This window comes from Lissotriton vulgaris, chromosome 4_1 (genome assembly GCF_964263255.1).
Source record: "Lissotriton vulgaris chromosome 4_1, aLisVul1.2, whole genome shotgun sequence".
NCBI lineage: Eukaryota > Metazoa > Chordata > Amphibia > Caudata > Salamandridae > Lissotriton > Lissotriton vulgaris.
The window spans coordinates 1,672,892,592-1,672,919,010 of record NC_141691.1 but is presented as its reverse complement, the minus strand read 5'-3'; the positions used below and the strand labels follow the sequence as shown (position 1 = coordinate 1,672,919,010).

At 47.1% G+C, this 26,419-nt stretch overlaps 1 protein-coding gene across 1 annotated transcript in view; it reads right to left on the bottom strand.

The window, feature by feature from the left end:
• E2F5 (E2F transcription factor 5) overlaps nt 1-26,419 on the bottom strand; it is a 325,128-nt gene that overhangs the window by 3,260 nt on the left and 295,449 nt on the right. The window contains exon 8 of the mRNA XM_086965947.1: nt 20,440-20,484. Coding sequence (XP_086822073.1) covers nt 20,440-20,484 — 45 coding nt within the window. The remainder of the gene's footprint in view (nt 1-20,439; nt 20,485-26,419) is intronic.

Here is a 26,419-nt window from a genome sequence, read left to right as displayed (position 1 = left end):
GACTTTAGAGACTGTAAAAACAGTGTTTCTTCCCCACTGTATATACTTCAAAATACAATGGGTCCAATTCTACCTTCCAAAAAATGACATAGCCGGAGCGTAGCCTGGAGGCTTAAAATTGCAGTCGCTCTCGGATGAGCTCCACCAGTTTTCCCACCATAATCTGTGGAAATCTGAGATTCATGAATCCTCAGAGCCATGGGGGCACGCATGCTGTGCCACTGACCTACCCCACATCGGTGACTTGGCCCGAGAGGCGTTACCAAGATTGCTGCTGTGGCTTAGGAGTGCTGGTGGCCACATGCGGCGCAGCCCTGGTGTGGGAGTATTATGGGCACGGAAAATCCGAGGCAGGCCATAAAAAGTGCCCTGTGCAGCTGAAGAGTGGTGGAGGAGTTGCCCGAGAGGTCTCTTGATGGCCTGCAATTGGCTGAGACACAGGGTGAAGGGGCCTGCTACTGCTAAACCTTCTGGAGAAAGAACTCCTCAAAGCCTTGGGAAGGCCATAAGAGCCGGATAGAGAGAGAGAGAACCAGCTATGACATTAGGTTTTGGACAGCGATATCTGGTAAGGGGTTTGCGCTAGAATTTGAAAAGGACTACTTGTCAGGCAGGATGTGGGTGGGGTGGGGGGTGGGGAGGAGGGACTAAGACCTTTGGAGGAGGCTTTTGCACAGGCCATGAAGGGCAGTAAGCTCTCACCAGACATGTGATTGACTGACATTGTGGTCATCCCAAAACCGGGCCTCCCACTCAGACCTTTGCTAGTGGTGTACGTAGCTGGCAACACTTGACTGGCATGGGTGAGAACATTCAACAGCAGGTAGATTGGTTAACCAAAGACCTGGAGTCCTGGTTGGCACTCCCACTCTCCTTCTTGTAAAGCTCAGCCATCTTTAAGATGGTGGTCCTCTCTTGTTTGGAATATCAGATGCAAAACTATCCTTATCCAATTCCTAGCTCGTTCTTCACCTGAGTCAATGGCTCATTGAGGGGGTTCTTATTAACTCCTTCCCTGCGGGGCTAATTCCCCTGCTGTGCTGGGGGGAGCGCGTGCAGCGCCCATGACTAGCTCAGCTCGTCACGCAGCACGGTGGCGCTGTGCTCATGACGAGCTGAGCTCGTCATGAGCATGGAAGGGGTTAAGACAGCCATCGTGAATAACCCTGTCTAAATGTTACAAATCTACATATTGGAGGGAGAGGGGGACTGTCTGGCTGGCCAGCCGCCCTGGACATTACCTCCTATTATAGTGCCTTCTAAATGACTGTCTTACATGAATGGCAGTTTGATACCTCTGGAGATCCAGAGTGCGCCTCGGAGAAATGATCAATGCGGGATGTGCAGATCCCCGATTTACTTTATGGGGTGGGGAGACCACAGTCCTCTGCTGCCAGCTTCAAAGGTAGTATTCAGGGTGTTGAAGGCGATCATTGGCAGCGATGCCTGCCAAAGGAGACTCTTTTCCCCCCCATGGTGCAGCTGGTGGCTAAGGGCTTTGAGAAATGTGACTTTAAAGACATCTTCAGGCTAAGAGACATCATGACAGGGACGGTGCTCAAATCCTTCATAGAATTACAGGGGTAATACAGTCTTCACTGAAGTAAATGTTTTAGATACCCAACTCCGACATACAGTAGCGCCCTGTATGTGGGAACTGAAGGCTCTCCCAGATCACAATCCACTGGAAGCACAAGTATTGCTAGGAGAGATGAAGTCCCACAAGATCTCGCAGATTTACCACTCTCTGGTGGTGAACACTCCAGACATAATTAAAAGACAGCAGGAGGCCTGGTAGGGAAGCCTGGGTTCTCTTGAAGGCAATAACTTGAGGGAGGCTGTCTTCGAGGGAAGCTGCAATTACGTGCCATACTATTAAAGTATCTCCATTGTGCCTATTTTTTCTGCAACAGACTGTGGAAGATGGGGGTAGCATCCTCACCACTATGTTTGAAGTGCTCAAACGAGATGGGGGAACTTCACTGCACGGTTTTGGGATGTGAAAAATTAGGCTCCTTTTGGGAGGGTGTGCTCATTGCCTGGTTGAGGTACTAGGTTGGAGGCTGCTCAGGGACTCCAATAAGACTCTCCTACATGTCACGGCAGACACTGACAGTAACAGATACAAATTAGCTTGTTTTGGTTGGAGCAAACATTGGCCAAGAAAGACATAGCAAAGGTGTGGAGGGATACCAAGCCTCCATCACAATAAGACTGGAAGAAGGAGCTAAATTGTTGTATGACCCTGAAGAGGCCCGTGTATTTTGCAAGAGGGTGCTCAGGGAACATGCTAACATCTGGGAGAACTGGTGCCAATATAACAGTATTCTCCTTGAACCAAGTGCTAGTCACCATGACAGATGGATGGAATGTCCCATATGCAGAGAGGGGGCCATTGTACAGGGTGGTGAGGCCAACAGTGTAGCTAAGGCCTGCTTCATACAGCTAGCTATACACCCCTCATGGGCAAACAACTCATCGCTAATGGAAATGTACTTGTCCGAGTATCCACCATTTTTATCCTTTCGTATGACCATGCAACTAAAAAGTCAATAAAATGTTTCATAAGAAAGCTAGATAGCTACCTGGTATCAATGGCTTGCGCTGGTAAGAGAAGCAGAGTACAGCCAGACACTTTAAAGCTAGACAGAGCACGGGGGGGGGGGGGCTGGCTACTAGACCTAGAGTTGTAGTACGTACAAGTACAAACCAAACACGTGGCACAATAGTGTGTTGAAGGAGAACATTTGGGGGGGTGGGGTGCTCCCCACATGGGAAACAGCAGGCCCCGTTTTGCAGATCACCATGGATCTGGTGGCTACAACCATTTCACAAGTAAGCTTTGACACATTGATAACTAGATGGAGAAAGGATGTGGAACACTGGTAGATCTGTATCCTAGGGACAGACTTATTTCCTCTGAGGAAGCCCAGGAGGAGACTGGGGCTGGAGGTGGGCTATTCATACATTTTTCAGATTGACTAGCAGGGTAAGGTAGGTCTGGACAGACTTTTACACCACTCCAGTGGCCTCGACAACAATAAAGGTGCTGATAGAAGCTGGAGAGGGCCTTAGGCTGGTTTCAAGCATATATAATACTCTGAAATCTGATAGGAGGCAACTCCTGTTAAAAGTGGCATAGTAATATAATAATGATTTACAAGAATGGTTGACAGACACAGAATGGGAGAAAATGTGTATGCAAGCGCAGGAAATTGCTAGCAATATCAGAATCAAACTTCCACTTTTTAATTATATACACTTCATTCATGCCTGATCCTCCCCCCCCTTCCCAGGTTACGCTAGTTTTGCAGAGTGAACCTTTCTGGATTCACTATGCTGTGCATTATTCCGCCATCTAGTGGTTGGGTCAGGAATTGTCCTTTTTTTTTGCGTGGCCCAGGTGGTCAACATACCACCATTCGGTGTCCTTCGTGACGTTGACGCTCTTCCTCCGGAAGCTCCCACCTTTGGGCGCCATCTTCAGATTCTTTTTTCCGCTGTTGGGTCTGGATCATTAACGACGAGTTCCAGAGAATTGGAGAGAGAAACTACAAAAATAGAAGAAAAATAGCAGAAAAACTACGAAAATCACACATTTCAACGCACCTGACTACAGGTCAGGTAACCGGGACGACGAAGGAGAAGGTTTCACCCAAGATCTCAACGTTCAACGGAAAATGCGCTCCCTGAGCGTGGGGATGGACAAAACACCTTTCAAGTTATGCGACAACTGCCACCACAAATACGCCCAGAAGGACCAGCATCCAGTCTGCACACTCTGCCTGCCGCTCGACCACAACAGCGAGGACTGCAACGCATGCTGGGCGTTCTCACCCAAGACCCTCAGAGTAAGAGAGAGGCAGAGAAGGGTGAACTACACCATGCAGAGGCAGGGCCACCTCCATTGCTCCGAGACTTGGGCCTCTCCAGTGAGGAAGAGGAAAAAATCGTTGGAGGACTGCACAGTCGTCGAAGTCCAAAAGAAAACGTCGAAAGAGGTAAGAGTCGCAAACCCCCAGACAATCACGCGACACTCGTATGAGTGAAGTAAAGTCCTCGAAGGGAGCATTGCCGCCGAAACACTCAGCGAAAGCAACAGCACCTAAGGACAAACAGCCCAGTGGATCCTTCAAAAAGGACTTCCAGACGGCTAAAACCCAGGAAAAATCAAGGTCGTCGAAGGCTGCCCTCGAAAAGGACACCTCCACGCTGAGAAAAGACGTTTCAACAACGACTCTGATGTCGACGACCTCGAAGCGAAGATCTCAAACTCTCGACGCCGAACAAGCTGCAGAGATGGAGAGGAAGAAAAGGAGGCTCGAGGCGGAAATGGCAAGCATCCTGCAACGAAAAAAGGACTTCGACGAAAGGATGAGGCCAGTACACCATTCCACCAAAGCCCGCGGCCGAGCTCGAAGGGGCGACAAAGATCCTGAGCCGCCGAAAACACCTGAACCGGTCGAGGAACAGGAGTAAGAGGCCCTGTATTACTTCGAGGGCGAAGGAGAGGAGGACCAGCAAACCTACCAGGACTCGACATCCTCAGAGGCGCAAGACTTGGAGTGGCATGACCTCGATGCCGAAATACAGGAAGAAGGAGTAGACACATACCCTTCGAGGCCTTCACCGACGGACAACATAGGGGTCTATAATATGGTGGTTAAAAGGGCTGCAGAGACGTATGGAGTGAAGTTGGAGGAGGAGAAGCCCAAGGCGTGTTTTATCCTGGAAACTCTGCTACCTACACAGAGTCAGTTCCTGCCCATGCTACCTAGTGTACTCGACCAAGGCAGGGAGGCCTTCAGGGAGCCCTCTGTATGGAAATCAGTGTCCCCAAGGACTGAAAAGAAGTACAAACACTCCTCAAAGGACCCTGCATACATTCAGGTATCAGTGCCAGCTGACTTAATAACAGCACCGGCTAGAAAAAGGGCCAATTGCCCACAAATCAAGGACCACCTCCAGATAAGGAGAGTAGAAGAATGGACCTCATGGAGAGGAAAGTAGAACTGAGTGCAGCAATTCAATGGCGCATCGCCAACTCAAACACTCTAATCAACAGGCACGCATACCAGCACTGGGAGAAAGTGGGGCAACTTCTAAAGCACCTACCAGATCAGTACCAGCAAAGGGCAGCCCACCTGGTAGAGGAAGGAAAAAACATGGCCAACACATGTTTGAAGTCGGCCTTGGATGCTGCGGAGATGTCCAGCAGGCAGATGATGATTGGGGTTTTAGAGAGAAGGCAAGCATGGCTTAGGATTTCAGGATTCAAGCCTAAGGTACAGAAAACATCCTGAACACACCCTTTAACAGAGAGCAAATTTTTGGAATGTCAGTTGATGACAAGTTAACTCAGCTCAAAAAGGACAATGAGACAGCAAGATGCATGGGAGCACTGCAGTTCAATGGAATGAGAAGGCGTACACCCTCAAGAAGGCCAGCAGGTAGGAGAGGCAACAAACCTAGTACATCGCACCAAACCTTCCAACAAGGTTATCAAGGAAACGGCCAGGGCCAGCAGCAGCAGGGACGACAGCAGCAGCAGAACTGGCAGTACCAGCCTGGAGACCAGTCCTTTCAAGGGCGCTCAAACGGACTAGGACAGGCACGGAGAGAAGGGCAACAACCCACCTCCAAGTGACTTCGCCGTAAGGCAAACACCGACCCTACCAACACCTCTAGAAGGGAATCAAAACAAAAAACAAAAACTGATTTTACACAACAAATAGTTCCTTGAACATATACCAACAATCGGAGGCAGATTAAGGGACTTCCTCCAGAAATGGAAGAAGGTCACAACGGACAAATGGATACTAAACATCATACAATACGGCTACTGTACAGAGCTAGAAAAACAACCTCCAAACTGGACACCAAACAACAAGGTGCACTCACAAAGGAGCTTTCGCTCTTGCTACTAGAAGCACATGAACTGCTCAGCAAGGAGGCAATAGAGATAGTGCCTTACGAAGAGAGAAACATGGGGATTACTCTACACAATTCCTCGCACCAAAACTGGATAAAACGCCAAGACCTAATCTAGATCTAAGGTTTTTAAACAAGTTCATAAGGACACAAAGATTCAAAATGACATCTCTGCAAAAAGTAATACCCAGACACAAGACAGGGATTACATGACAACTATAGACTTAAAAGACGCGTACTTACACATCCCCATCAACAAGAAACACAAATGCCTACTAAGGTTTGTTATCAACCAAACTCACTACCAGTTCACAGTACTAGCATTCGGACTCCAATCCGTACCAAGGATGTTTACAAAATGCCTGGTGGCGGTAGCAGCGCACCCAAGGAGGCAAGGGATACACGTATACCCCTACCGTGACGACTGGCTCTAAAAGCAAGCTCTTACAGACAATGCGAACAACACATCCAGCGGGTCATAAAAACGCTAATTCGACTGGGGTTCTCAATCCATTGGGGAAAGTCTTTAATAGAACACTAACAGGTGAAGATATTCTTAGGAGCAGAGATCAACACCATACAGGGCAAGGTGTTCCCGAGCACAAAGAGAACTTTGCAATACTGAAGGAGACACGTCCTTACCACAAGGGGCAAGCTCTGATAGTGAGGACAGTGAGCAAACTAATGGGAATGATAGCATCATGCATACACCTGGTCCCAAATATTCGCCTCCACATGAGACCATTCCAAGAATGGATACAACAGCAATGGTCACTGGGAACAGGAAGCTGGGACGATCTAGTCGTCACACACGCAGTGCATCTGGAAATAGCGTGGTGGAACAAGGAAAACATATCACAGGGGAAACCATTCACACAGCCAGCACCAACAGTGACTACCACCACAGACTCCTCCCAACTGAGGTGGGGCGCACACATGAACAGGCTCAAGGTGAGGGAGTTATGGGCGCAGCAGGATGCGGTCAAACACATCAACTACCTAGAGCTAAAAAAAGTGTTCCTAGCCTTAATAGCCTTTCAGAAGGAGCTGTACGGAAACAGGGTGTTGATCCAAACAGACAACACAACCACCATGTTCTACATCAACAAACAAGGAGGAACACAATCAGTGGCACTATCAGGGCTAGCACAGGAAATATGGAGATGGACCATTCCACTAAGAATACACCTGCTAGCAATACATCTTCCAGGGAAGGACAATGTGGAAGCAGACTGAGCACGCAGACATCAGAATCCCACAAATGGGAGCTCAACCAAGAGGAAATAGAGAAGCTATTCCAGAAATGGGGTACTCCGCAAATAGACCGATTTGCATCACACCTAAATGCAAAATGCCAACACTTCGCATCCAGACAAACAGGCCATCAGTCCCAAGGGAATGCGCTATGGATAAGTTGGGCAAAGACATTTGCTTACGCTTTTCCCCCAATGCCACTGAATGCCTGCCACAGGGTACTCAACAAATGCAGGATCAGCAGCATGACGCTAACACCAATAGCACTTAGTGGGTCAGGCATTCCTGATTCTCACAAATAGAAGAGAAGCTCTACCACCAATTTAGAGTGGAAAGCCTCCGTATAAAAACGTTTACCAAAAACTGGGGGTCTGTTCAAGACTCACTTTGTTACTCCTGTCTATGTGGGGAAGAGACTCTGTCGCATATCCTTTTCGTCTGCCCTGCATACAAGGCACCTTGCAAAAAATGGCTTAAGCCAGTTTGCCCCAAAATGGGAACAAGATCATCCCAAATGCCTCTGCGTATTATAAAATCTGATAACAGCTAAGTCGTAGTGGTGGCTATGGCAACATTTTGAAGCTGGACATGGTCCATAAGAAGGATCAGGATGTAGGGTACCACTTAACCATGTAATTATGCATCTACCAACACCGATCGAATGGAGCAGTATATCGAGAAATTGTGCAAAGACATATTTGGAGACGACTCCTTATCGCAAATTTTTGTCATAGAGAGAGCGCACAGATCCCTTGCGCCCCGCCCGCCGCCAGGAGCATCGCCAAGGCCGATTGTGGCAAGGGTGTTGAACTATCGAGACAGGGACACCATCTTGAGATTGGCAAGAGAGAAGGGGCCCATAACTCATCAGGGTAATAATCTGGTATTCTATCCGGACCATACTGTGGCCGTCCAACAAGCTCGGAGAGAATACACGGCGGTGAAAGCCAAACTCAGAGACCTCCAAATTAATTATTCTATGCTGTACCCGGCCAGGCTGCGGGTGCACTGGGAGGGAAAACCGGTGATATTGGCGAACCCGAAAGCTGCGCAAGAATTTGTGAAGCAGATAATCACACAGAAAAAAGCTAGTGCACGAGAAGGACAGCAGGTAGACACGGATTAAGTACGAGGGGGCTACGCTTGAACACGACTGTATGTGAGTATATAACACTTTGCCGCCACATGGTCACTTCCATTCAACGACGTCAGCATGGTTCATGCCTGGAGACTCTGTGTGCCCACGATAGACTGCGGGGATTGTACTCACTTTAGTTAAAGGATCTCTGGGCCTGCTGGCTATGGGTGGAGGATTGCCTGCTGCGAAGGTTGTCAAATGATGGGCATTGGGACCTCACGCTGCGAATTGATAAGGGGGCTGGATTTGCTGGGCGCCGACATGTGGTTCAAGAGCCGACTCCCGAAAACGTGTATAGGTATAGTTGCTTGACTGCCTGGAACAGACCTCATTTTGCCTGTCATGATTGGTATATTACTGTGATGAATAGAAGACAGGGTTGGCAAAAGTTCCCCATTGGTTATTTTGACATCCCCTCCCATGGCCCGGGCTGTTGCCGGGACGCCCGGGGAGATAGCAGCGTGCAATTATGAATGCTTTCATGGGGGATGTTGTTGATTCTGTTCATGGGAAGTTGCGGGGACGCCAGTGGGCGACAAATACTTCCCGCCCAAAATAACCGCTCTTATGCTTCGCTGCCTGCACACAATCTTGTCATTTATTGTGTTGAAGAATCTGGGGGCATCGATAGTTATGCTGAATGGTGGAACATGTTGGTTAACAATTGAAGTGGCGCACGACATTCCCAAACGTGCACCAGATATTAGTCCGATGCAGATTGTCGAGTTCACCATTAAACTCGGGTGGGCCGGGAGTCAAAGGTTGCGTGGTGCCACTTAGTGGTCAACTAAGTTCTTTCAGAAAGAGGGCCGGGATCGGCCAAGGGTGTTGAGCCATGACACGTTAACTTTTACTAACGTCATGGATGCCGTCCACATCCATTTGGTTGGATGGAGAGATGGGCCTCCAGTGGACCTCCACAAGGGAGTTCCCCACACAAGTTCTATAGGACTGGTTTGATGTTTAGCCCCGAAATGTTGTCGAGGGTACTTGGGGGGGGGGGGAGGGGGAGGGGGGGGTGGCTTCGGCAGGTTTGGGTTGCTGGAGTGGGAGGGGGAGGGCGGGAAGAGGGGGAAGTTACTTTGAGACCTGAACAGTCAGATTATGTCTATTGTACCTATTTGGTACGACCAGAGAGTAATGTTATGCACATGATTGTACTTGGACGCATGTCGGCAGACCCCTGGCGATGTCACAACGCGCAACACATACAGACACCCCCACCACACAGATGACTCAAGAGGTCAAATCAAACAAATAATGCACACATAAATCTCCTCACGTGGAATGTGCGAGGCCTAACTCAACCTAAGAAAATTAGACGGGTGTTTGCATACCTTAACAGGCATTACATAGATATCGCATTTTTACAGGAAACACACATTGCCCCGAATACGCATCACTCCATAGGCCAAAAATGGGCCGAATCTGTCCATGCCGCAGCATATTCCTCCTACTCTAGAGGGGAGATGTTGCTGATGCGGAAAGGGTTACATTTCACAATTCTACAGGTAATACGAGATCCAGGGGGCAGATATGTAATTGTTTCAGGTACACTACGTGGTAAAAATCCGACCTTGCTTAATGTCTATGGCCCGAATGTGGATGCTCCAGACTTTTTTCAAGAATTATGGGGACACCTACAACAATTCACACACACTAGGATAATTTGCGGGGGGGATTGGAATGTGGCCCTAACGGACGGTATAGATCGCTCCACTCAATCCTCCGAACAACATAAACATGCCAGGGCCAAACTCCAACATATGTTGGCAGACGTGAGTTTGACAGACATATGGAGACACATGTTTCCCACGGAACCGGGAGCCACACACATTTCCGCATGCCACAATAGCTGGTCACGTTTGGGACTATTGGCTAGGTACTGATGATATCATACACTGGACAGGTGGCGTAAACGTCCTTCCTAGAACACTATCGGACCACAATCCGGTTTTACTAAAACTCACCATACCAGGTCACATCCCACCTCCTTATCAGTGGAGATTTAACTCGCGTGCTCTCACAGATGTACTATACGCAGACACTATCCACACAGCAATCAAAGACTACTTCCTACTGAACGAACCAGCGATTGATGACCCTTGCCTACTGTGGGAGGCCTTTAAGGCAACAGTTCGAGGGGTGTGCATGAGCACTACTATTGGCATACTAAGTGACATACGGCAGCAGATTAAAAGATGCAACACACAAATGAGGGATATGGAGAGGGAGTATGAAACTACCCATGATATTACGATTCTGGGTAAACTGCGCACACTACACACGGAACACCAGAATCTGGTAGATGATGAAATAAAATATTTGGATAAAAAACACACAGCTAGAGCTTTTGGGGAGGGAGGCAGACCGGGTGGGTTGTTGGCTGCAAAAATCTGGGAGGGTAGGAAACATAATGTGGTACTTGGCATTAAAACGGAGAACGGTACCATGCTGACACAAACGGCTGACATACTGCAAAGCTTTGTCAATTCTTATAACGCTCTATACACGTCGCAGCCAATAGCCTCCACTGAGGCTATTAACAGCTACTTTAGGGAGGTGGCCATAGCGTGGCTGTCCGACCACCAGAGAGAATACTTGGCGGCACCCATTACAGTTGAGGAGGTCACGGAGGTGATAAAATCTTTGCCGAATGGTAAAGCGCCGGGTCCGGATGGATACACAAACGAGTTTTATAAACACTATGTGGATATACTGGCGCCCCGGTTGACAGATGTACGGGGCCGCATTCAACCAGGGTGTCCTTCCCCCAACGCTCTGAGAAGCGGTAATCATCGCTCTTTTGAAGCCGTCCAAGGATCCGACCCAATGCGACTCCTATAGGCCGCTCTCACTGATAAATATTGATTCCAAAATTCTAGCGAAACTCATGGCTATGAGATTGACACCACTGATGACCAACTTGGTGCTACCCGACCAGGCGGGATTTGTCCCGACTCGATCCACGTCCCATAATACCCGGACACTGTTCGCGCTATCCCATTATCTCCAACCCAAAACACAGGCTGTCGCGGTGTTGCTGGACGCTGCAAAAGCGTTCGATTCTATAGAATGGCGTTACTTGATTGCGGTCCTACACCGTATGGGCTTCACTAAGAGATTTGTCCAATGTGTTTCCCTAATCTACACTGAGCCCCGAGCCAGAGTCCGAGTAAATGGGTACTTATCCAACAGCTTTGCAGTGGAACGCGGTACCAGGCAGGGTTGCCCGCTCTCTCCCCAAATCTTCGCCCTGGCACTGGAACCCCTAGCCTGCATCATCCGTCAGAACTATAAGTCATCTGCCCTGCAATTTCCCGCTAGGCCGCTACACATATCGTTGTACGCGGATGATATGGTGCTCTACGTCCGCGACCCGCTTGAACACCTAAACCAGCTGTTGAGGGAATACATCAAATTTGGCGGGCACTCGGGGCTAACAATCAACTGGTCAAAGTCCTACATTATTCCCCTTACAGATAATATGACTCTTTTTGATACTGAATACCCCTTGGAGTGGCAAACTGACTCGGTGCGTTATTTAGGAGTGCTGTTCCATAGAGATCCCGAAATAGTCATTCGAACAAACTACGGCGCAAAGATCTCCAAACTGGAGGACAAGGTGAAGCGCTGGATACAGCTTCCACTGTCTCTTGCGGACCGTATTGCAATAGTTAAAATGAATATATTGCCTAAGTTGTTGTATCTTTTCAACAATATCCCCATTACCCCCCCAGGGGAGGTGTTCCGTTGCATTAAGACACTGGTGCTTCAACTCATTTGGGCGGGCAAACAGGCGAGGATTGACCTCCAGACGTTAACACTCCCTTATGCCAGGGGAGGGTTTGGAGTGCCAGACTTTCGGTTATACTATCTGTGTGCACAGGCACAATATGCAGCTTATTGGTTTCACTTGGTGCCCTTCTTACTCACACAGCGATTGAAGATGGTGATGCGAACCCTGTCCCTCTTACCGCCATCCTCTCGCACAAACGCCCACCACTGCACAATCGCAACATCAATACAATTGACACTACCGTCAAGGCATGGCACGAACTTGGCCGATTGGCGCATAAAAACCCGCTATATGCACGAAACATGCCACTGCATGATCATTCTGCGCTGTCTGTAATATGCGAGAAGGTGGGGATGTCGTTGCTACGGCAGGTAGGCATTGCACAGATGGGAGACTTATTTACAGAGGGTAGATTCATAGACATTGCAGACCTCCAGTACATACACAACAAATCACAGTTGTTCTACTTTACGCATTATAGACTGAAGAGAGCCATGATGGAACTATACCCTACCTTTCCTGAAGAACCGGCATGCCTAGACACCTTACAACTCAGGATATGTCGCACAGTCTACGGAAAGGGCCAAGGCTAGATGGGATTTCGTTTTAGACAACCCCTTGACAGAAAAGGACTGGGAGCAGACATGTGCACTGACACAAATTCTAACCCCTAATGGTAATCTCAAAATCATACATTACAAATACATACATTAAGCATACTACACCCTGGCACGCATGTGCAGATACGGCTTGCAAGATGACACCAGATGTAAGAGATGCGGTACAGAGGGGGCAGATTTTATACATCTAGCCTGGTATTGCCCAAGGATTCAAAACTACTGGGCAGAGGTAATCACTAAACTGTCTGCGATGGTGGGAGTGGTGGTGGACTGCACCATCCGATTTTGCTTGTTGGGCATTATGCCGCAGCTCAAATCATCTAAGCGTAAATTCTGTGCGGTCGCCTTACTAGTGGCCAAGCGGCAGGTCTCAAAATGCTGGCGCACTACACAAGTACCCACCACAATCAGATGGATACAAGATATGACCAGCTGTAAGGACAAACTCTTAACATACGAAGAGAGCCTACCAATGCGATCTAGGCCAAAAGACTTTTGGTTATATCTCACTGACTACTTGACCACGGTGGAGAGTGACACGGAGTAGCACTGTTGATGTCTGTTCTGGGACCCGAGTCTGCTAAAGCTGGGAGGGGGTGGTGGGCGATGTGTTCAGGTGGGATGAAACGTTCTGTTTGCAATGTACTTTCTGATATGGACAATTGAACTGTGAAGGTCTGGTGGTTGAAGTTGCTTATTGTTCTTTTCTGTGTATGTTCTAATACACCAACAAAATTTATAAAAACAAGACCTAATTTATGTGCTATACGCCGCCGGACGGATGTTGTCGGCTAAATGGCTGTGTAATATCACCTTTGAACCGCACCTTACTACTAACGCAACCGGCCTCAGGGTTGTAGGCTCCTGGCTGTGTACCAATCTTTTGTTCCGAATAAAGGTCTTACAAAAAAAAAACGATGTAATTATGCATTCATGTAATCACCGTAAACTGTATTTTCCATCTTGTAACAGGGGTGCCGAGTTTGGTGTTCCTGTACTTTCTAATATAAATAGGTTAATATGTCCTTATTCCGTGTGAATTTCGAGTTCCATTTAACTGTGGATTTATTTTTGGGTCTTGATCCTATTTACCCTTGATAGAATTTTTTGTATGTATTGTGATAAAATTTGAAAATGGATTTTACTGATTTTATATTTTATATGTTTTATCAGCCAATTTGGTTTTCTTAAATGTCTTTTTGTACATGTGTCTTTTAGGATTGTTTATAATCGAATAAAGACTGATTGAATGACTAACTGACTGACATAACACTCACAGTGTGATTTTGAGACTCGTGCGGCACTGGTGAAGTGCCAGTCCCACTGTCCATCGCTGTGTCAACTGACAGGACCACGAAGTTCAGTCCCTCTTGCTGCCACTAGCAGAATGGATACCGGCAGGCAGGGTGGGCCAGCCCAAAGGATCTGCTGCATTTGTCCATTTCAGTTGGAGCACGCCCTCGCGAATAGTCAGTTTCACTCCCCCGATGGCAATTCTAGCCTGCTATTATGCTGCCTTCTCTCCCCGATCTTCACTACTGGCAGACCAGAGATTCACAAAACATGGACCAGGGGTGGTCCAGGCAGGCAACACAGCAGGCTTTTCTGCAGATCTGCCTCACAGGAGCATTTTCAGGAACCTTGTGCCTTTTGCCATAATTGTTTCCTGATCGTGAGAGTGCAGGATTCTACAGCCAGCTGGGCCTCAGGCACAGCAAGGGGGTGTTAGGCAGCCTGTACACGGGTCCAGCACCGCCAGCAAGAACAATGTGGCTGCTGCCGGGCAAAGTCAGGTTGGGGATACCACCAATCAAACATGAACTTCCAAATTGGGCTGCATATTGGCGTGCTGTGTTCGCCCCGCGGCATCTGATACATTCCAACTTCTTATTAAGGGGATTGGCCCAGGTACAGACATGGGCGGGATGCTGATTAATTAATAATGCTCTAATCCAGTGGTCCATTTCTGAGCCATCAAGAGTGTGAATACAAAAAGGGCACACAACTGAAATAAAGCAATTAAAGAATCTGCTCAGGGACTGATTGATGGTGGACAGCTGAGGACCACTTTGTGAAATGTACTTTTTTATGTCTCGGCCTGGCGAAAAGCAGCACATGCGCTGCCATGCCATGCGGAGGACCTTTTGGAATCGATACGATTCCAGCGTGCACACGGGGAGACAAACGAGACACAAGATGTGCACGCTGGGATTTTCCCCTTTACTCGTGGAACATTTTTTCTCGCCACCAGTAAAGACAGTCCCAGCGTGCACATCTTCAGTCCCTCCCATAACAGGCCGGGCTTGTTTTACGAGATATCAAATTACAATAATTGACTAAGCCCGTACAAGTAAATGAAATCTGCCCTTTAAATGAAACATTCAATTACAGTGCCTTGGCACCCTCTGGTGGCTGGGACAGAAATTGTGCAACAAACGCAGCAAGAAAAGGGGTTAGAGATGGTGACCGTGGATACGGCACGTTTGCCAGGAGGAAGCTTGATGTGCTCCCCTGTTACATACTAATCTTCCATTTAAAATCCTTTTGATTCTTAACGTTTTACTGCGGACTATGGACAAAAATTAATAAAGAGTAACAAGACGTTTGCAGCGCGGAGTGTACAAGTAATAGGAATGTCAACTACATTGATCTGTATTTTGTGAATCGGATTTCTCAATCTACACAAAGTCATTCAAAAGTCATGACAGACATGGCCCGAGAAGGCCCTGTTCCATACTGACTGGGGACCACGTGTGCATTAGAAAGGAAAGCTTCACTTGCTTCTACAGGGCACCTCAGCTGTGGAGGCTGTGCTGGCAGAGAGAAAACAGTTGCACACATAACTCGACAGAACCGTCAGCAAGGATGCAACCTTCCCGCTCCCAACAGGCGTAGCTTGTGCCTCACATTTCCTTGCCATACACAACAGTTTGAAATGCAAACCCCGAGACGAGCTGCCTGCCCTGACTGACGGGAGGCTAGGTGGTACAGGAGAGGTCTCTCCCGGAGGCAACAGCACCAAATATATCTCTAAGCCCATGAGAAACTGCCTCTCGGCTGGGGGAGGCTGGGTGGTACCGGACATGTCTCTCCCGGAAGAAACTGCACAAAATACATCTCACTGCCCACCAGAAACTGCCTCCCGGCTGGGGTGAGGCCGGGTGGTGCAGGAGAGCCTCTGCTGGAGTTAACTGCACCGAATATATCTGTCTGCCCACTAGCAACTTCCTCACGGCTGGGGGAGGCGGGTGGTGCAGAACAGGCCTCTGATGGAGATAACTGTACCAAATACATCTCTTTGCCCGCCAGAAACTGTCTCCCGGCTCGGGTGAGGCTGGTTGGTGCAGGACAGGCCTCTGCTGGAGGTAACTGTACCAAATACATCGCTCTGCCCACCAGAAACTTCCTCCCGGCTGGGTAAGCTGGGTGGTGCAGGAGAGGCCCCTCCCAGAGGTGACTGCACCAAATACATCTCTCTGCCCACGAGAACCTAAATAACCAATATGCCAGGCCCACTATATACAACAAGTATAACATACCAAAGAAGAAAATATATGCCTGCTTTTTTAACCCATTTTGTTGTGACAACAAGGATCATAATGTTAGGCGAAGGTCTAAATAGTTCAGACTCAAAGATGGCATGAGTAAAAAACAACAAATATTTGGGAAAATAGTTTGGTTTTACCCGACATAAATTGCTATATTTTACTGTAATAAATTGACAAAGTGCCTGTGTCTCATATGAGAGTAACCCATTAATATCAATTCCCTCAGAGATGTAAATTGCCACCTGGCTGCATCAGTACCTGGTTACTGAGGGAGAGTGAGCACCCAGTGCCGGTCAGCTACTAAACATAACCACCCCTAATAACTTTACTTAAGTAGCTGCAAAGTAGTTTTAAAGACCAGACCGGCTTATGGATGGCAGGGAGTACCCCTAACCCTGACACTATTAAATTTAAATTACAAATTACACATAAAACACTTTATTTTATGAAATATAATCTGACCAAAAGTGTTTTCTTTAACGAACTGAGGCTGTCATGCCTACTGACAAAATCGAGAGATTCAAAAATGGCTGAATCAGATTGAAAACGTATTTCTCTAATTGAAACCCAACACGCTAACTGAAGTAAGTAAACGTGTAATATGGAAATACCATTCTAACTGGGACAGGGAACGCAAACAAATTCTTCTATCGTACATTTGGCAGCCAACATACAGTACAAGATATTTCCTGTTCCCGTTGAGTTAATTAACTATATTCTAAATAGTAACAGCATATGACAGTATCAAATGTGTCTGCTCTGCAAAGTGACATCAGAAAAAACAAGCATTGAATATGCAATAGGTCTCGCTGGTCTTTAAATAGGGCAGGTTACGCCTATCATAAAGAAATCCAACGCCATACCATCAGATCTCAATAACTACCGCCCCATATCCAACATCCCCACTTTGTCGAAACTGCTGGAGAAATGTGTACAGATACAATTATGCAATCATATTGAGAATTGCAACCTCCTAGACAATCAATCACCTATCTGGTTTCCGCCGAGGGCACAGCACAGAATATGCACTCACCCACATATTGGATGACATATTAAAAATGCTTGACAACAATGAATCGTGCCTAATGATACTGCTTGACTTATCCTTCGCCTTCGACACGGTTAAACATGACAACCTACTGTCTCTATTTATTTATTTATTTTTATTTATTTATTTGATTTGTATAGCGCGTTATAACCCAGGGGTCTCTAATGGAAGGAAGGATGGGCCTCTCGGGCCCAGTGTTACATTGGTTCTCCTCCTTCCTTAATAACAGAACACAAAGAATCAAGATGAAGAATTCTCTCTCTCAGCCATCTGTGGTCAACATAGGTGCCTCACAGGGCTCAGCCCTATCACCTATTCTTTTCAACCTACTAATGGAACCCTTAGCGAACGCATTGAAATCCGCGAACATCCTAGATCACCTGTATGTGGACGACACACAGGTGTATTTGAAAATCTCCACTCCAGAAGACATCTCCCTCAACGTTATTCTACAGAACAAGCAAAGTTGGGTCACGAACCACCACCTCATGCTTAACACAAAAAAATTGAATTCATTCTTATCTCCCCACCCAATCACACACCAAAGATAGAGAAATGGTTGAAACACCTGACCTCCATTGACTGATCTCCCTCATCATTGACTCTGCAAAATCATTGGGAGTCACCATAGACAAATACCTGAATATGCAGTCGCACATCACTAATGCCACCAAGGGAGCCAATCACCAGATAAGTCTACTAAGGAAACTTAAACCCTTCCTCCCTCAGACCAACCAAAAAATGGCAGTACAAGCCTTAGTGCTACCAAGATTAGACTATGGAAGCACCACTCTTTGCGGTCTCCCCAAATACAAGCTGGCTCCGCTGAGGGCTTCTCTTAATGCTGCAGCAAGATTGATATCAAGATCTAAAAGAAACAGCCACATTTCTCCGACCCTGAAAGAGCTTAACTGGCTGTCCTACGAGGCAAGAATACAACTAAAGGTTGCCGGCATGACCCATAAAGCACTGCATAATAATAAACACTCAGTTACCTAGCTCTAAAACTAGAACAATCCGGAGGATGCAGACAACTACGAAGTGCGAGCTCCTTACTTCTGAAACCACAACCCTTTCATAAAAAGAGAACTGGCTGCAGGGCCTTTTCAGGGATCGCTCCAAAGATTTGGAACTCCTTACCTCCAGTGCTTCGGGGAATCTCTTCCTTTACCACCTTCAAAAAAGAGCTAAAAGTACTCCTAATGAACAAATTCACGTCCTAAGTCTTGACTTTATGCTGACATCGAGTCACCGATACGATCCTCATATCACTGGCTACTTCTTGTGGATTGAACGAGAACATTATATGTTTGTTTATTTCCTCAATAATGTCCTAAGGCTCAATAACTGTATATAATACAATGATCTGTCGCCCTCTGGGATCCTTATATTTTGTCTACTGGGCACCTATGTTATCTTATACTATTTACCTCTTTTGTAAGTAATGATGAATAACAAATGCGTGTATATGTGACCGGGAGGACCCGACGTCAATACCTGGTTCTTCTAATATAGAGTGGTGGACTGTGAAAACACTGTTATCATCCTCTGTCCATTCTCTGCAGGACGAATGGAGCAGTGATGTCGAACCACTCTGGCAATCACGAGAGGAGGAAAATGTGGAAGGCGCCTGTAACTGGGCATACGATCATCAAGAAGACCAGCCCCCTTTTGACGTCAACCTGTCTTCATTGGATAAAGTTGAGGAAGCGGATCAAACGTCGTGCATCGTCACCGGAGAGGACCCGGCAGTGAGAGGAGTGAGACCGGCGTTTGGAGAAGAGTGAGAAAGAAATGCAACAGACGACCTCGTAGAAGGACAGACCCAGACGGTGGGAATCACAGCAGAGCCTTGGAGGCCAACGACACCATGCACCGCCGAGACACGTTGCAGGAGGAGCGTGGCTACTACAGGTAGGGCAAAGAGTGTCGGGCTGGGTAGGGAGGCGGGGAAACACGGCGGTATAGCAAAGTGTGAGCCCGTACATCCCCCTCACCTCTACAGTATCTTGAGATAAACTCCAACACCCCCAATACCCTACCAGTGCACCCGTTTCTCACATGTGCACCTCCTTCGAGTCGAGAGTGAATTGTGTTGAAGTTTACACTTATTCAGCGTTGATCCCTGCACTCCCGGTCCCTTGGGCAATACGAGTAATATTGGACGTCATTCCTGACGCTCTGTCTCTTTCCTCCCTACATCAACCTCGGCGGGAGTCCATGGAAGCAGACTCGACAACCCTCACATGGAAAAGACAAGCAGGAGGTCTCCAACCTCGAGGAAGCCTTTCATGACGGATCCAGCCCAATATTCAAGGGACAGACTTTCCACTCGTGGAAAAAGAACCTTTACTAAAATAAAACCTTATCTCGCAAGACCTGGTCTCCGGTCCCTTACTTCTACCCCGCCACTATCTCATTCGTATGTCTTTATAACTATATACTGTAAAGCGCTCCGATACCCTCGTGGGTCACGTTCGCGCCATATAAAACCTTATAAATAAATAAAGTTAAAGCCATTTGCTTTTCTACTGGTATTGTATAGCAAAGCAAATGGCTTTAACTTAATCAAAGGCGAGACCTGTTGCATTTTTAATGCTCGTTTTTTAATCCTACCTATGAGGTAGACTCGTACCAACACATGACCGCTCATGGAGCCAATTCTTGAAGGTGATGTGCATAAAGCAGCCAGTGGCAAAAGAGGGTTGACCCAAATCCCATTTCTCTGTGTTACGTGCTGTATGTTGTGGGGTGTGTGAGGACACGAAGACTTTCTAGTAAACAAAATCAGTCTGTTGTGAGATCTAAAATGAACAACGTACTGCTCCATATCTCTGAAAAACAAATATGTCATCACAGTATGGCACACACTGTTCTCTCAGCATTTACTTATAACTTGATTGCTTTGTTTTAAGGTGTTCAGTAATATTTATTGTGAAGGTGGTGCTGACTGAATGACAGATATTTATACTTTTTAGGCAAACCATATGGTCTGGTCATTGGATCAGACAAATATTTATTTCAGTGTTTTTAAATAAGAGGCAACAGCACTGAAAGATTCTTAACTCAAATAAAAAAAACACAAATATAAAAATACTTACCATCAGAAGACATCAGTTCATCAATGATATCACTGCTTATATTGCCTGTTGAAGAGTAAACATACATGAGTAGCTCAATAAGATATGTAGCAGAAGACAGTCAAAAGCCCTTTCCATTATAATTCCAGATACGGGGATTGTTATATTGCTGTATTATAAAAAGCAGACTTACAATATAAAGATTACTATCAACATAATACCCAAATATATAAACCAGGGCCACTGGAAATATGCAGCAACATAAGACTAAATTATGCAACCGCATTGACAGAATGATGTTCTTTGTAAATAAAAAGTCAGTCACAGTATGTGCTAAGACATTTAGCTGCATTATTAGGTAGCTACTATTAGCTATATGCATACACACATACTCAGATAGATATATAAAAATATATATATAAAATATTTTTTAAAACACGTCTAAAATCTCCTTATTAATTCTACAGAGACTATTGCAAAACCTAAAAAGAATACCAATAAAAAACAGGTTGCCACCTAAAAAAAAAAAGTAATAGAAATAGAAATTAACTTAAATGAAACCCAAATTGTTCTGAAATGAACCGAAGAGAGAAAAGCTCTGGTAAAAACTGAAGACCCTCTTCGATAGAATTATTTCCCCTTATCTGAAGGGATCCACTGGAAGGTTGCCTTGCAAGCATACATGTTCTAGTTTGCTAAATCTTTATCAATTTTAGGTTTAAAGATTAGTTCCCCCATAACGGCCAAATCTTAGACTTGCTAACCAGGACTAAAGTAAGTGACACTGACCACTTTTATCCTCCCGGACAGTCACATTGCCTAGGTGACTGACTCATATCTCTGCACAATCTGCTTCCGCTTTCATCATATTGTCTGATGTAGTTTCTTCTTTTAAGAGGACACTGGACACCTCCTTTTAACCACAACCCCCTGAGAGAAACTCTAGAATTCAGAATAGGCCTATCAGGAGCCATCCTTAACTGGTTCGCCTTCTTACTGCATGTTAAAATTGGGGGTCTCAAGTTGGCACAGGTAGGTACTTGTAGCAAATAGGGACCCTCTCCTCTAGTAAGGATAAGAGGATTACACTCCTACAATAACCCCTGCTCACCCTCTTGGTAGCTTGGCACGAGCAGCAAGGCCTTATTTCAGAGGCGTTGTAAGTTAAGCATTTGTGACCACATACGGTAACCCAGTGACAACACTACAAATGGACACCACACAAGGTTTTATATAAAAAATAAGTATATTTTATATAGAGTTACCACAAGACCAATAAACGACAAAGAATCCACAGTACTATTAGATTTCAAGAGTTCTGGTTAAAAGGCTTAAATCAAGGTTCTGTGCGAGTCGGTAGCCAGGTCCGGCTACAGCGTTGTTGCAAATAACACAGAGTCTAGCAAATCCAGCGGACCGCGTTGGTACGGACCCACTCAAATGGCGACAGATTCAGTCACAGTACCTTTTACTTGGGGCGGCCAGCACGGATGTGCGAGCCGGTTCCTGTGTCCGTCGCGGTGCAGAAAGGAAGCGTTGCAGGACGCATTGTCCCTCGATGCGGTGCAGGCAGCGGCCCGTTGACAGAGTCGGTGGATCCAAGGCTTGCGTTGCAGGGCGAGACGGTGCTTTGTTGCAGTGCTTGCAGCTTGCGGTGCGGCGACAGAGCCGGAGTTCGGGAGCTGGCGTCGATGAGTCCGGACAGCAGTGCGAGTCGGGGGGTGCGTTGCGAAGCGGGGCCCAACTCCGGTGCGGTCACAGGACTCGGAGTCAGCAGCAGTGACCGCGTCGGTCAGACCAGTACAAGTCGGTGTAGCGAGGCGTTGCACGTCGTGGTGTCCGCCAGTCGCGGTGCAGGCTAAGGCTCGGTGACGGCGTCAGGACGGAGTCGGAGAGCTCAGAGCTTTTGTTGTTCGAGGCGGATGTTGCTTGATGCAGTGCGTACCGGACACCGGGCCGGTCGTGAGAGTCGGTCACAGCTCCCTGCCTCTGTAGCCACTGAAACAGTGTTTCCAGCAGCAATTCACAAAGACTTGTGAAGTCCACTGGTCCTGGCACTTCAGTCAGGGGGCAAGCTCCCTTCCAAACCCTTGGAGATCTTTTGCACAAGTTGAAAGTAAAGTCCACAAAGTTCTTTCTCCTCTCTTTGGCAGTCAGGCAACCACTGCAGGCCAATCCCCCAAGCAGCACTTCAGCTTTGGAATAGTCTCTCCTCAGTTTCTTCAGGCACCTCTCCTCAGCAAAGGTTTTGTCTTGTAGTCCAAAAGTGATCTAATTTCATGGGATCAGGGTCCCAATACTTAGACCTCAAAATCCTTTGTTCTCTGAGGGGAGAGGGGCCTGTGCCTAGTCCAAACCAGTTCTGAAGCACTGTTTACCAGACTTTTCCTGTCCTTTCACAGCGCAGGGCAGAAACATCAGACGCCCCACAGGAGGTGGAGCCAGCATTGTGGAAGGCTAGTACAGTCCTGGAGCACTTTGGTGACAGTCTTCCTTTGCTTCTTTCAGTGTGCAGGGCAGAGACATCAGACGTACCACAGGGGGTGGAGCCGGTTTTGTAGAGGGAAGGCCCAGCCCTATTCAGGTCCCAGGTGCAACTCCTCCCTCCCATCTAGATGCAGATCTACCTATTCACCACTGCATATCTACCTATTCCAAGAGACAGGCTGCCCCAGCCTGTCTCTTGGAATTCCCCAGCCCAGTCACTCACAAAACCAGACAAAGAAATACACAACCTCGCAGAGGCAGGCTCAAATGGTTAGGCAAGCAAATACCTACTTTCTAAAAGTGGTATTTGAAAACACACAATATTAAAATAAACTTCACTAAAAGATGTATTTTATTATTCTGAGTCCAGGTATACTAAACTCGAATTTCGACCATGTTCTCTGAGTCTGCTATGATCATAAACATGTAATAATCTATCAGCCCATTCTGGCCTATGGAGAACAGGTAGCCGTGCAATAGTGGAAAACGAAAATGGCTGTATTTCACTATTAGGACATGCCACACACATCAGGGCTTGTCCTACCTTGTACTTACAATGCACCCTGCCCGTGGGCCTACCATAAGGGTGACTAATACAAAGACAAGAGAAGGTTTAGAGACTGGCAAGTGGGTGCTCTTGCCCAGTCAGCATGACAGTACCAGACTGCACGCAGGCTCTGCATTGGCAGACCTTAGACACGTTTTACAAGGCCGCTTCTGTGGGTGGCACAACCAGTGCTGCAAGTCCACTAGCAGCATTTGGATTTACACGCCCTGGGCACAGTCAGTGCACTGTACTAGGGTCTGACAAGTAAACCAAACATCCAATCATGGAACCACTAATCAATTCATTCATTACATCAATTTACAGTAGGGAGCACTCGCACAGTGGCCCTGGACTGCAGTGGCACAGTGCCCAAAGCATCTAACACCAGCAAAAACACATGAGTCAACAGTAAAAATGGAAGGGAGACCCACACCAATGGTGCCAGGTCTAACACTGCAGAACCGACAATAGAGTCAAACTATACTTTCCGATGTAGCAGACCTCGACATGGATGTCCCGCAAGAATCTACAATTTCACCAACGCTCTTCAATCTAATCATGGACCACTCACTCAAATCCTAAACAATCAAAAATATCGTACCACATATATGCAGATTATACTCAACTCTACATCAAAGTCTCCTCACGAGAGGCTATCCAGAGACTGGCTGACACCCTGAGGAAAACACAGATCTGGCTGACCTACAACCATCTACAACAAATTTCACTGAAAACCGAATTCATTCTCTGCTCCCCTCAACGTCAATTATGGGCTCCTATTTGTGGCTGGCATGGATCAGGGGTGGCGTGGCGGGGGATGGGTGTAAAAAACAAAAGGAAAACCATACCTTCTCGCCACACCTCTTCGTAGTCCCTTGCTCCGGCCGGAACAGGAAGCACACCCAGGCTCCCCCAAGCCAATCACAATGCTGCAATGCATGTTTTGCTTGGTGGAGAACATGCAAAGTGCACCAGCCTGAGAATGCCGACCTAACATTCATGCACACTTACAGTGTGTGTGTATAAACAACAAGAGAGAAAGGGCAAAGTAAAATACTCTCACACCCCTAGGGATAATCAGTCCAAAACAACAGAAGAGTATCCAAAACTATAGTATACACAAAGCTCAAAAGGAGAAACGGTGAGACGAGACCCGTCCACCACCACCCTTAAGTGCCTTATATCAGAATGTTAACTGTGTCAAAAGGGTAGTGAATTCCCAGTGAGGAAAAAGGAACCCTCAGGCACCCACACATGGTAGGTAGCCGTGTGTCTTCATCGGGTTCCTGTAGTTAGTACGTGTGAAGGTACAACAAACCAAAAAAGGTGCAGATTAAAATGGGTGTAGACCACTCCCTCGACCAACACTTTTAATAGAGGGGTGATAAGAACCCAATTAAAAACAATGTGAATGAACGGACAAAAAAGGGTTAAGTAAATTTGAAACCCCCTTTCCTAAAAAACGGTCGACATGTTTCAGCTTTGGGGTCCTATTCGACCCAGCATTCCTCAGGAACAGTGGTAAATTCTCTCCCAACGGGGCAGGACAAACCCTAAAGAGCCTACTCACATTGGAAGGAAAGTAATCAGCTATAGGTTTATATTTTTACCAACTTGTAATCGCTGTACTGATAAAAATCAGGTGCACAACCTCTGTTCTATGAGGGATATGGAATTCAGTATGTATTCCAAATGTTTCCTAAACACAGGTAAAGGCGAACTTTTGCCTCAGGATTTAGATAATCCTAAATGAAAGGCTACATTTAGGATATCCACCTAATCTGGTCTCTTCCACGTTTTTCGAGCTGTGGAAGAGACCAGATTAGGTGGATATGCGGGGAGGGGCCAGCTAGCGAATGCTGACGTGAAGAATTCCCCCACCACAGACTCATGAAGCCTTTCATTTAGGATTATCTAAATCCTGAGACAAAAGTTCGCCTTTACCTGTGTTTAGGAAACATTTGGAATGCATACTGAATTCCATATCCCTCATAGAACAGAGGTTGTGCACCTGACTTTTATCAGTACAGCGATTACAGGTTGGTAAAAATATATACCTATAGCTGATTACTTTCCTTCCAATGTGCTTAGTCAGAGCGTTGGCCTGAACGCAAGGAGACCTGCTGCCAGGAGGTATCGCCACATGGGCCTGTGAGCTGGACCCTGGGCCCAACTGTAACCCCTCTACTGTCCATAGGGCTAGGGGGAGCCCCATTGCCGGAGTCAAAGCTGCTGTATCAGGAGGAGTGCCACGTTACAGAGGAGGATGGTTTCTAGGACCTACCGCCCTGTCGTGATGAGTGCCCACTGACTGCTGACCTTGCCCTGTAGTACCTGCTGCTCTGCTACCTGGCCCCTGAAGAGGAAGACCGCTATATTGGGCTGGACTGTACTCCCAGGAGGTGAGGAGCGCAACCTTTGGTCCCTGAGGCTGCTGGTGTGAACTTGCACCTCATGAGCGCTACATGTAGAGTGCCAGAAACCGGTCCTAGGATGCTTGATTCCGATCCACAGAAGACATGGCTTGGCAGTTCGGGCTGGACTGTTCCCATGAGGCACAGGGTCAAGGCTGATTTGCATATGGCCATGTCTGAACTGGGGTGGCTTGGTGAGCAAAATAACGATGGACTAAACCCAGATCTTTGACTGGGGGTGAATGCTTTGCCATTGTGCAACATTCCGTCCATCATCTTGTGTGTTTTGCTGTTTACCCTATGTGGGAAGGGTATGCCCAGACGAGGGTCTCGTGCTAACTAAGCCACTGGAGTCAAGCTATCCTGGCTGAAGACGGCTGATAGCCATAAACCGGTCCTAGGATGCTTGATTCCGGTCCAGAGAAGACATGGCTTGGCAGTTCGGGTTGGACTGTTCCCATGAGGCACAGGGTCAAGACTGATTTGCATATGGCCATGTCTGAACTGGGGTGGCTTGGTGAGCAAAATAACGATGGATTAAACCCAGATCTGT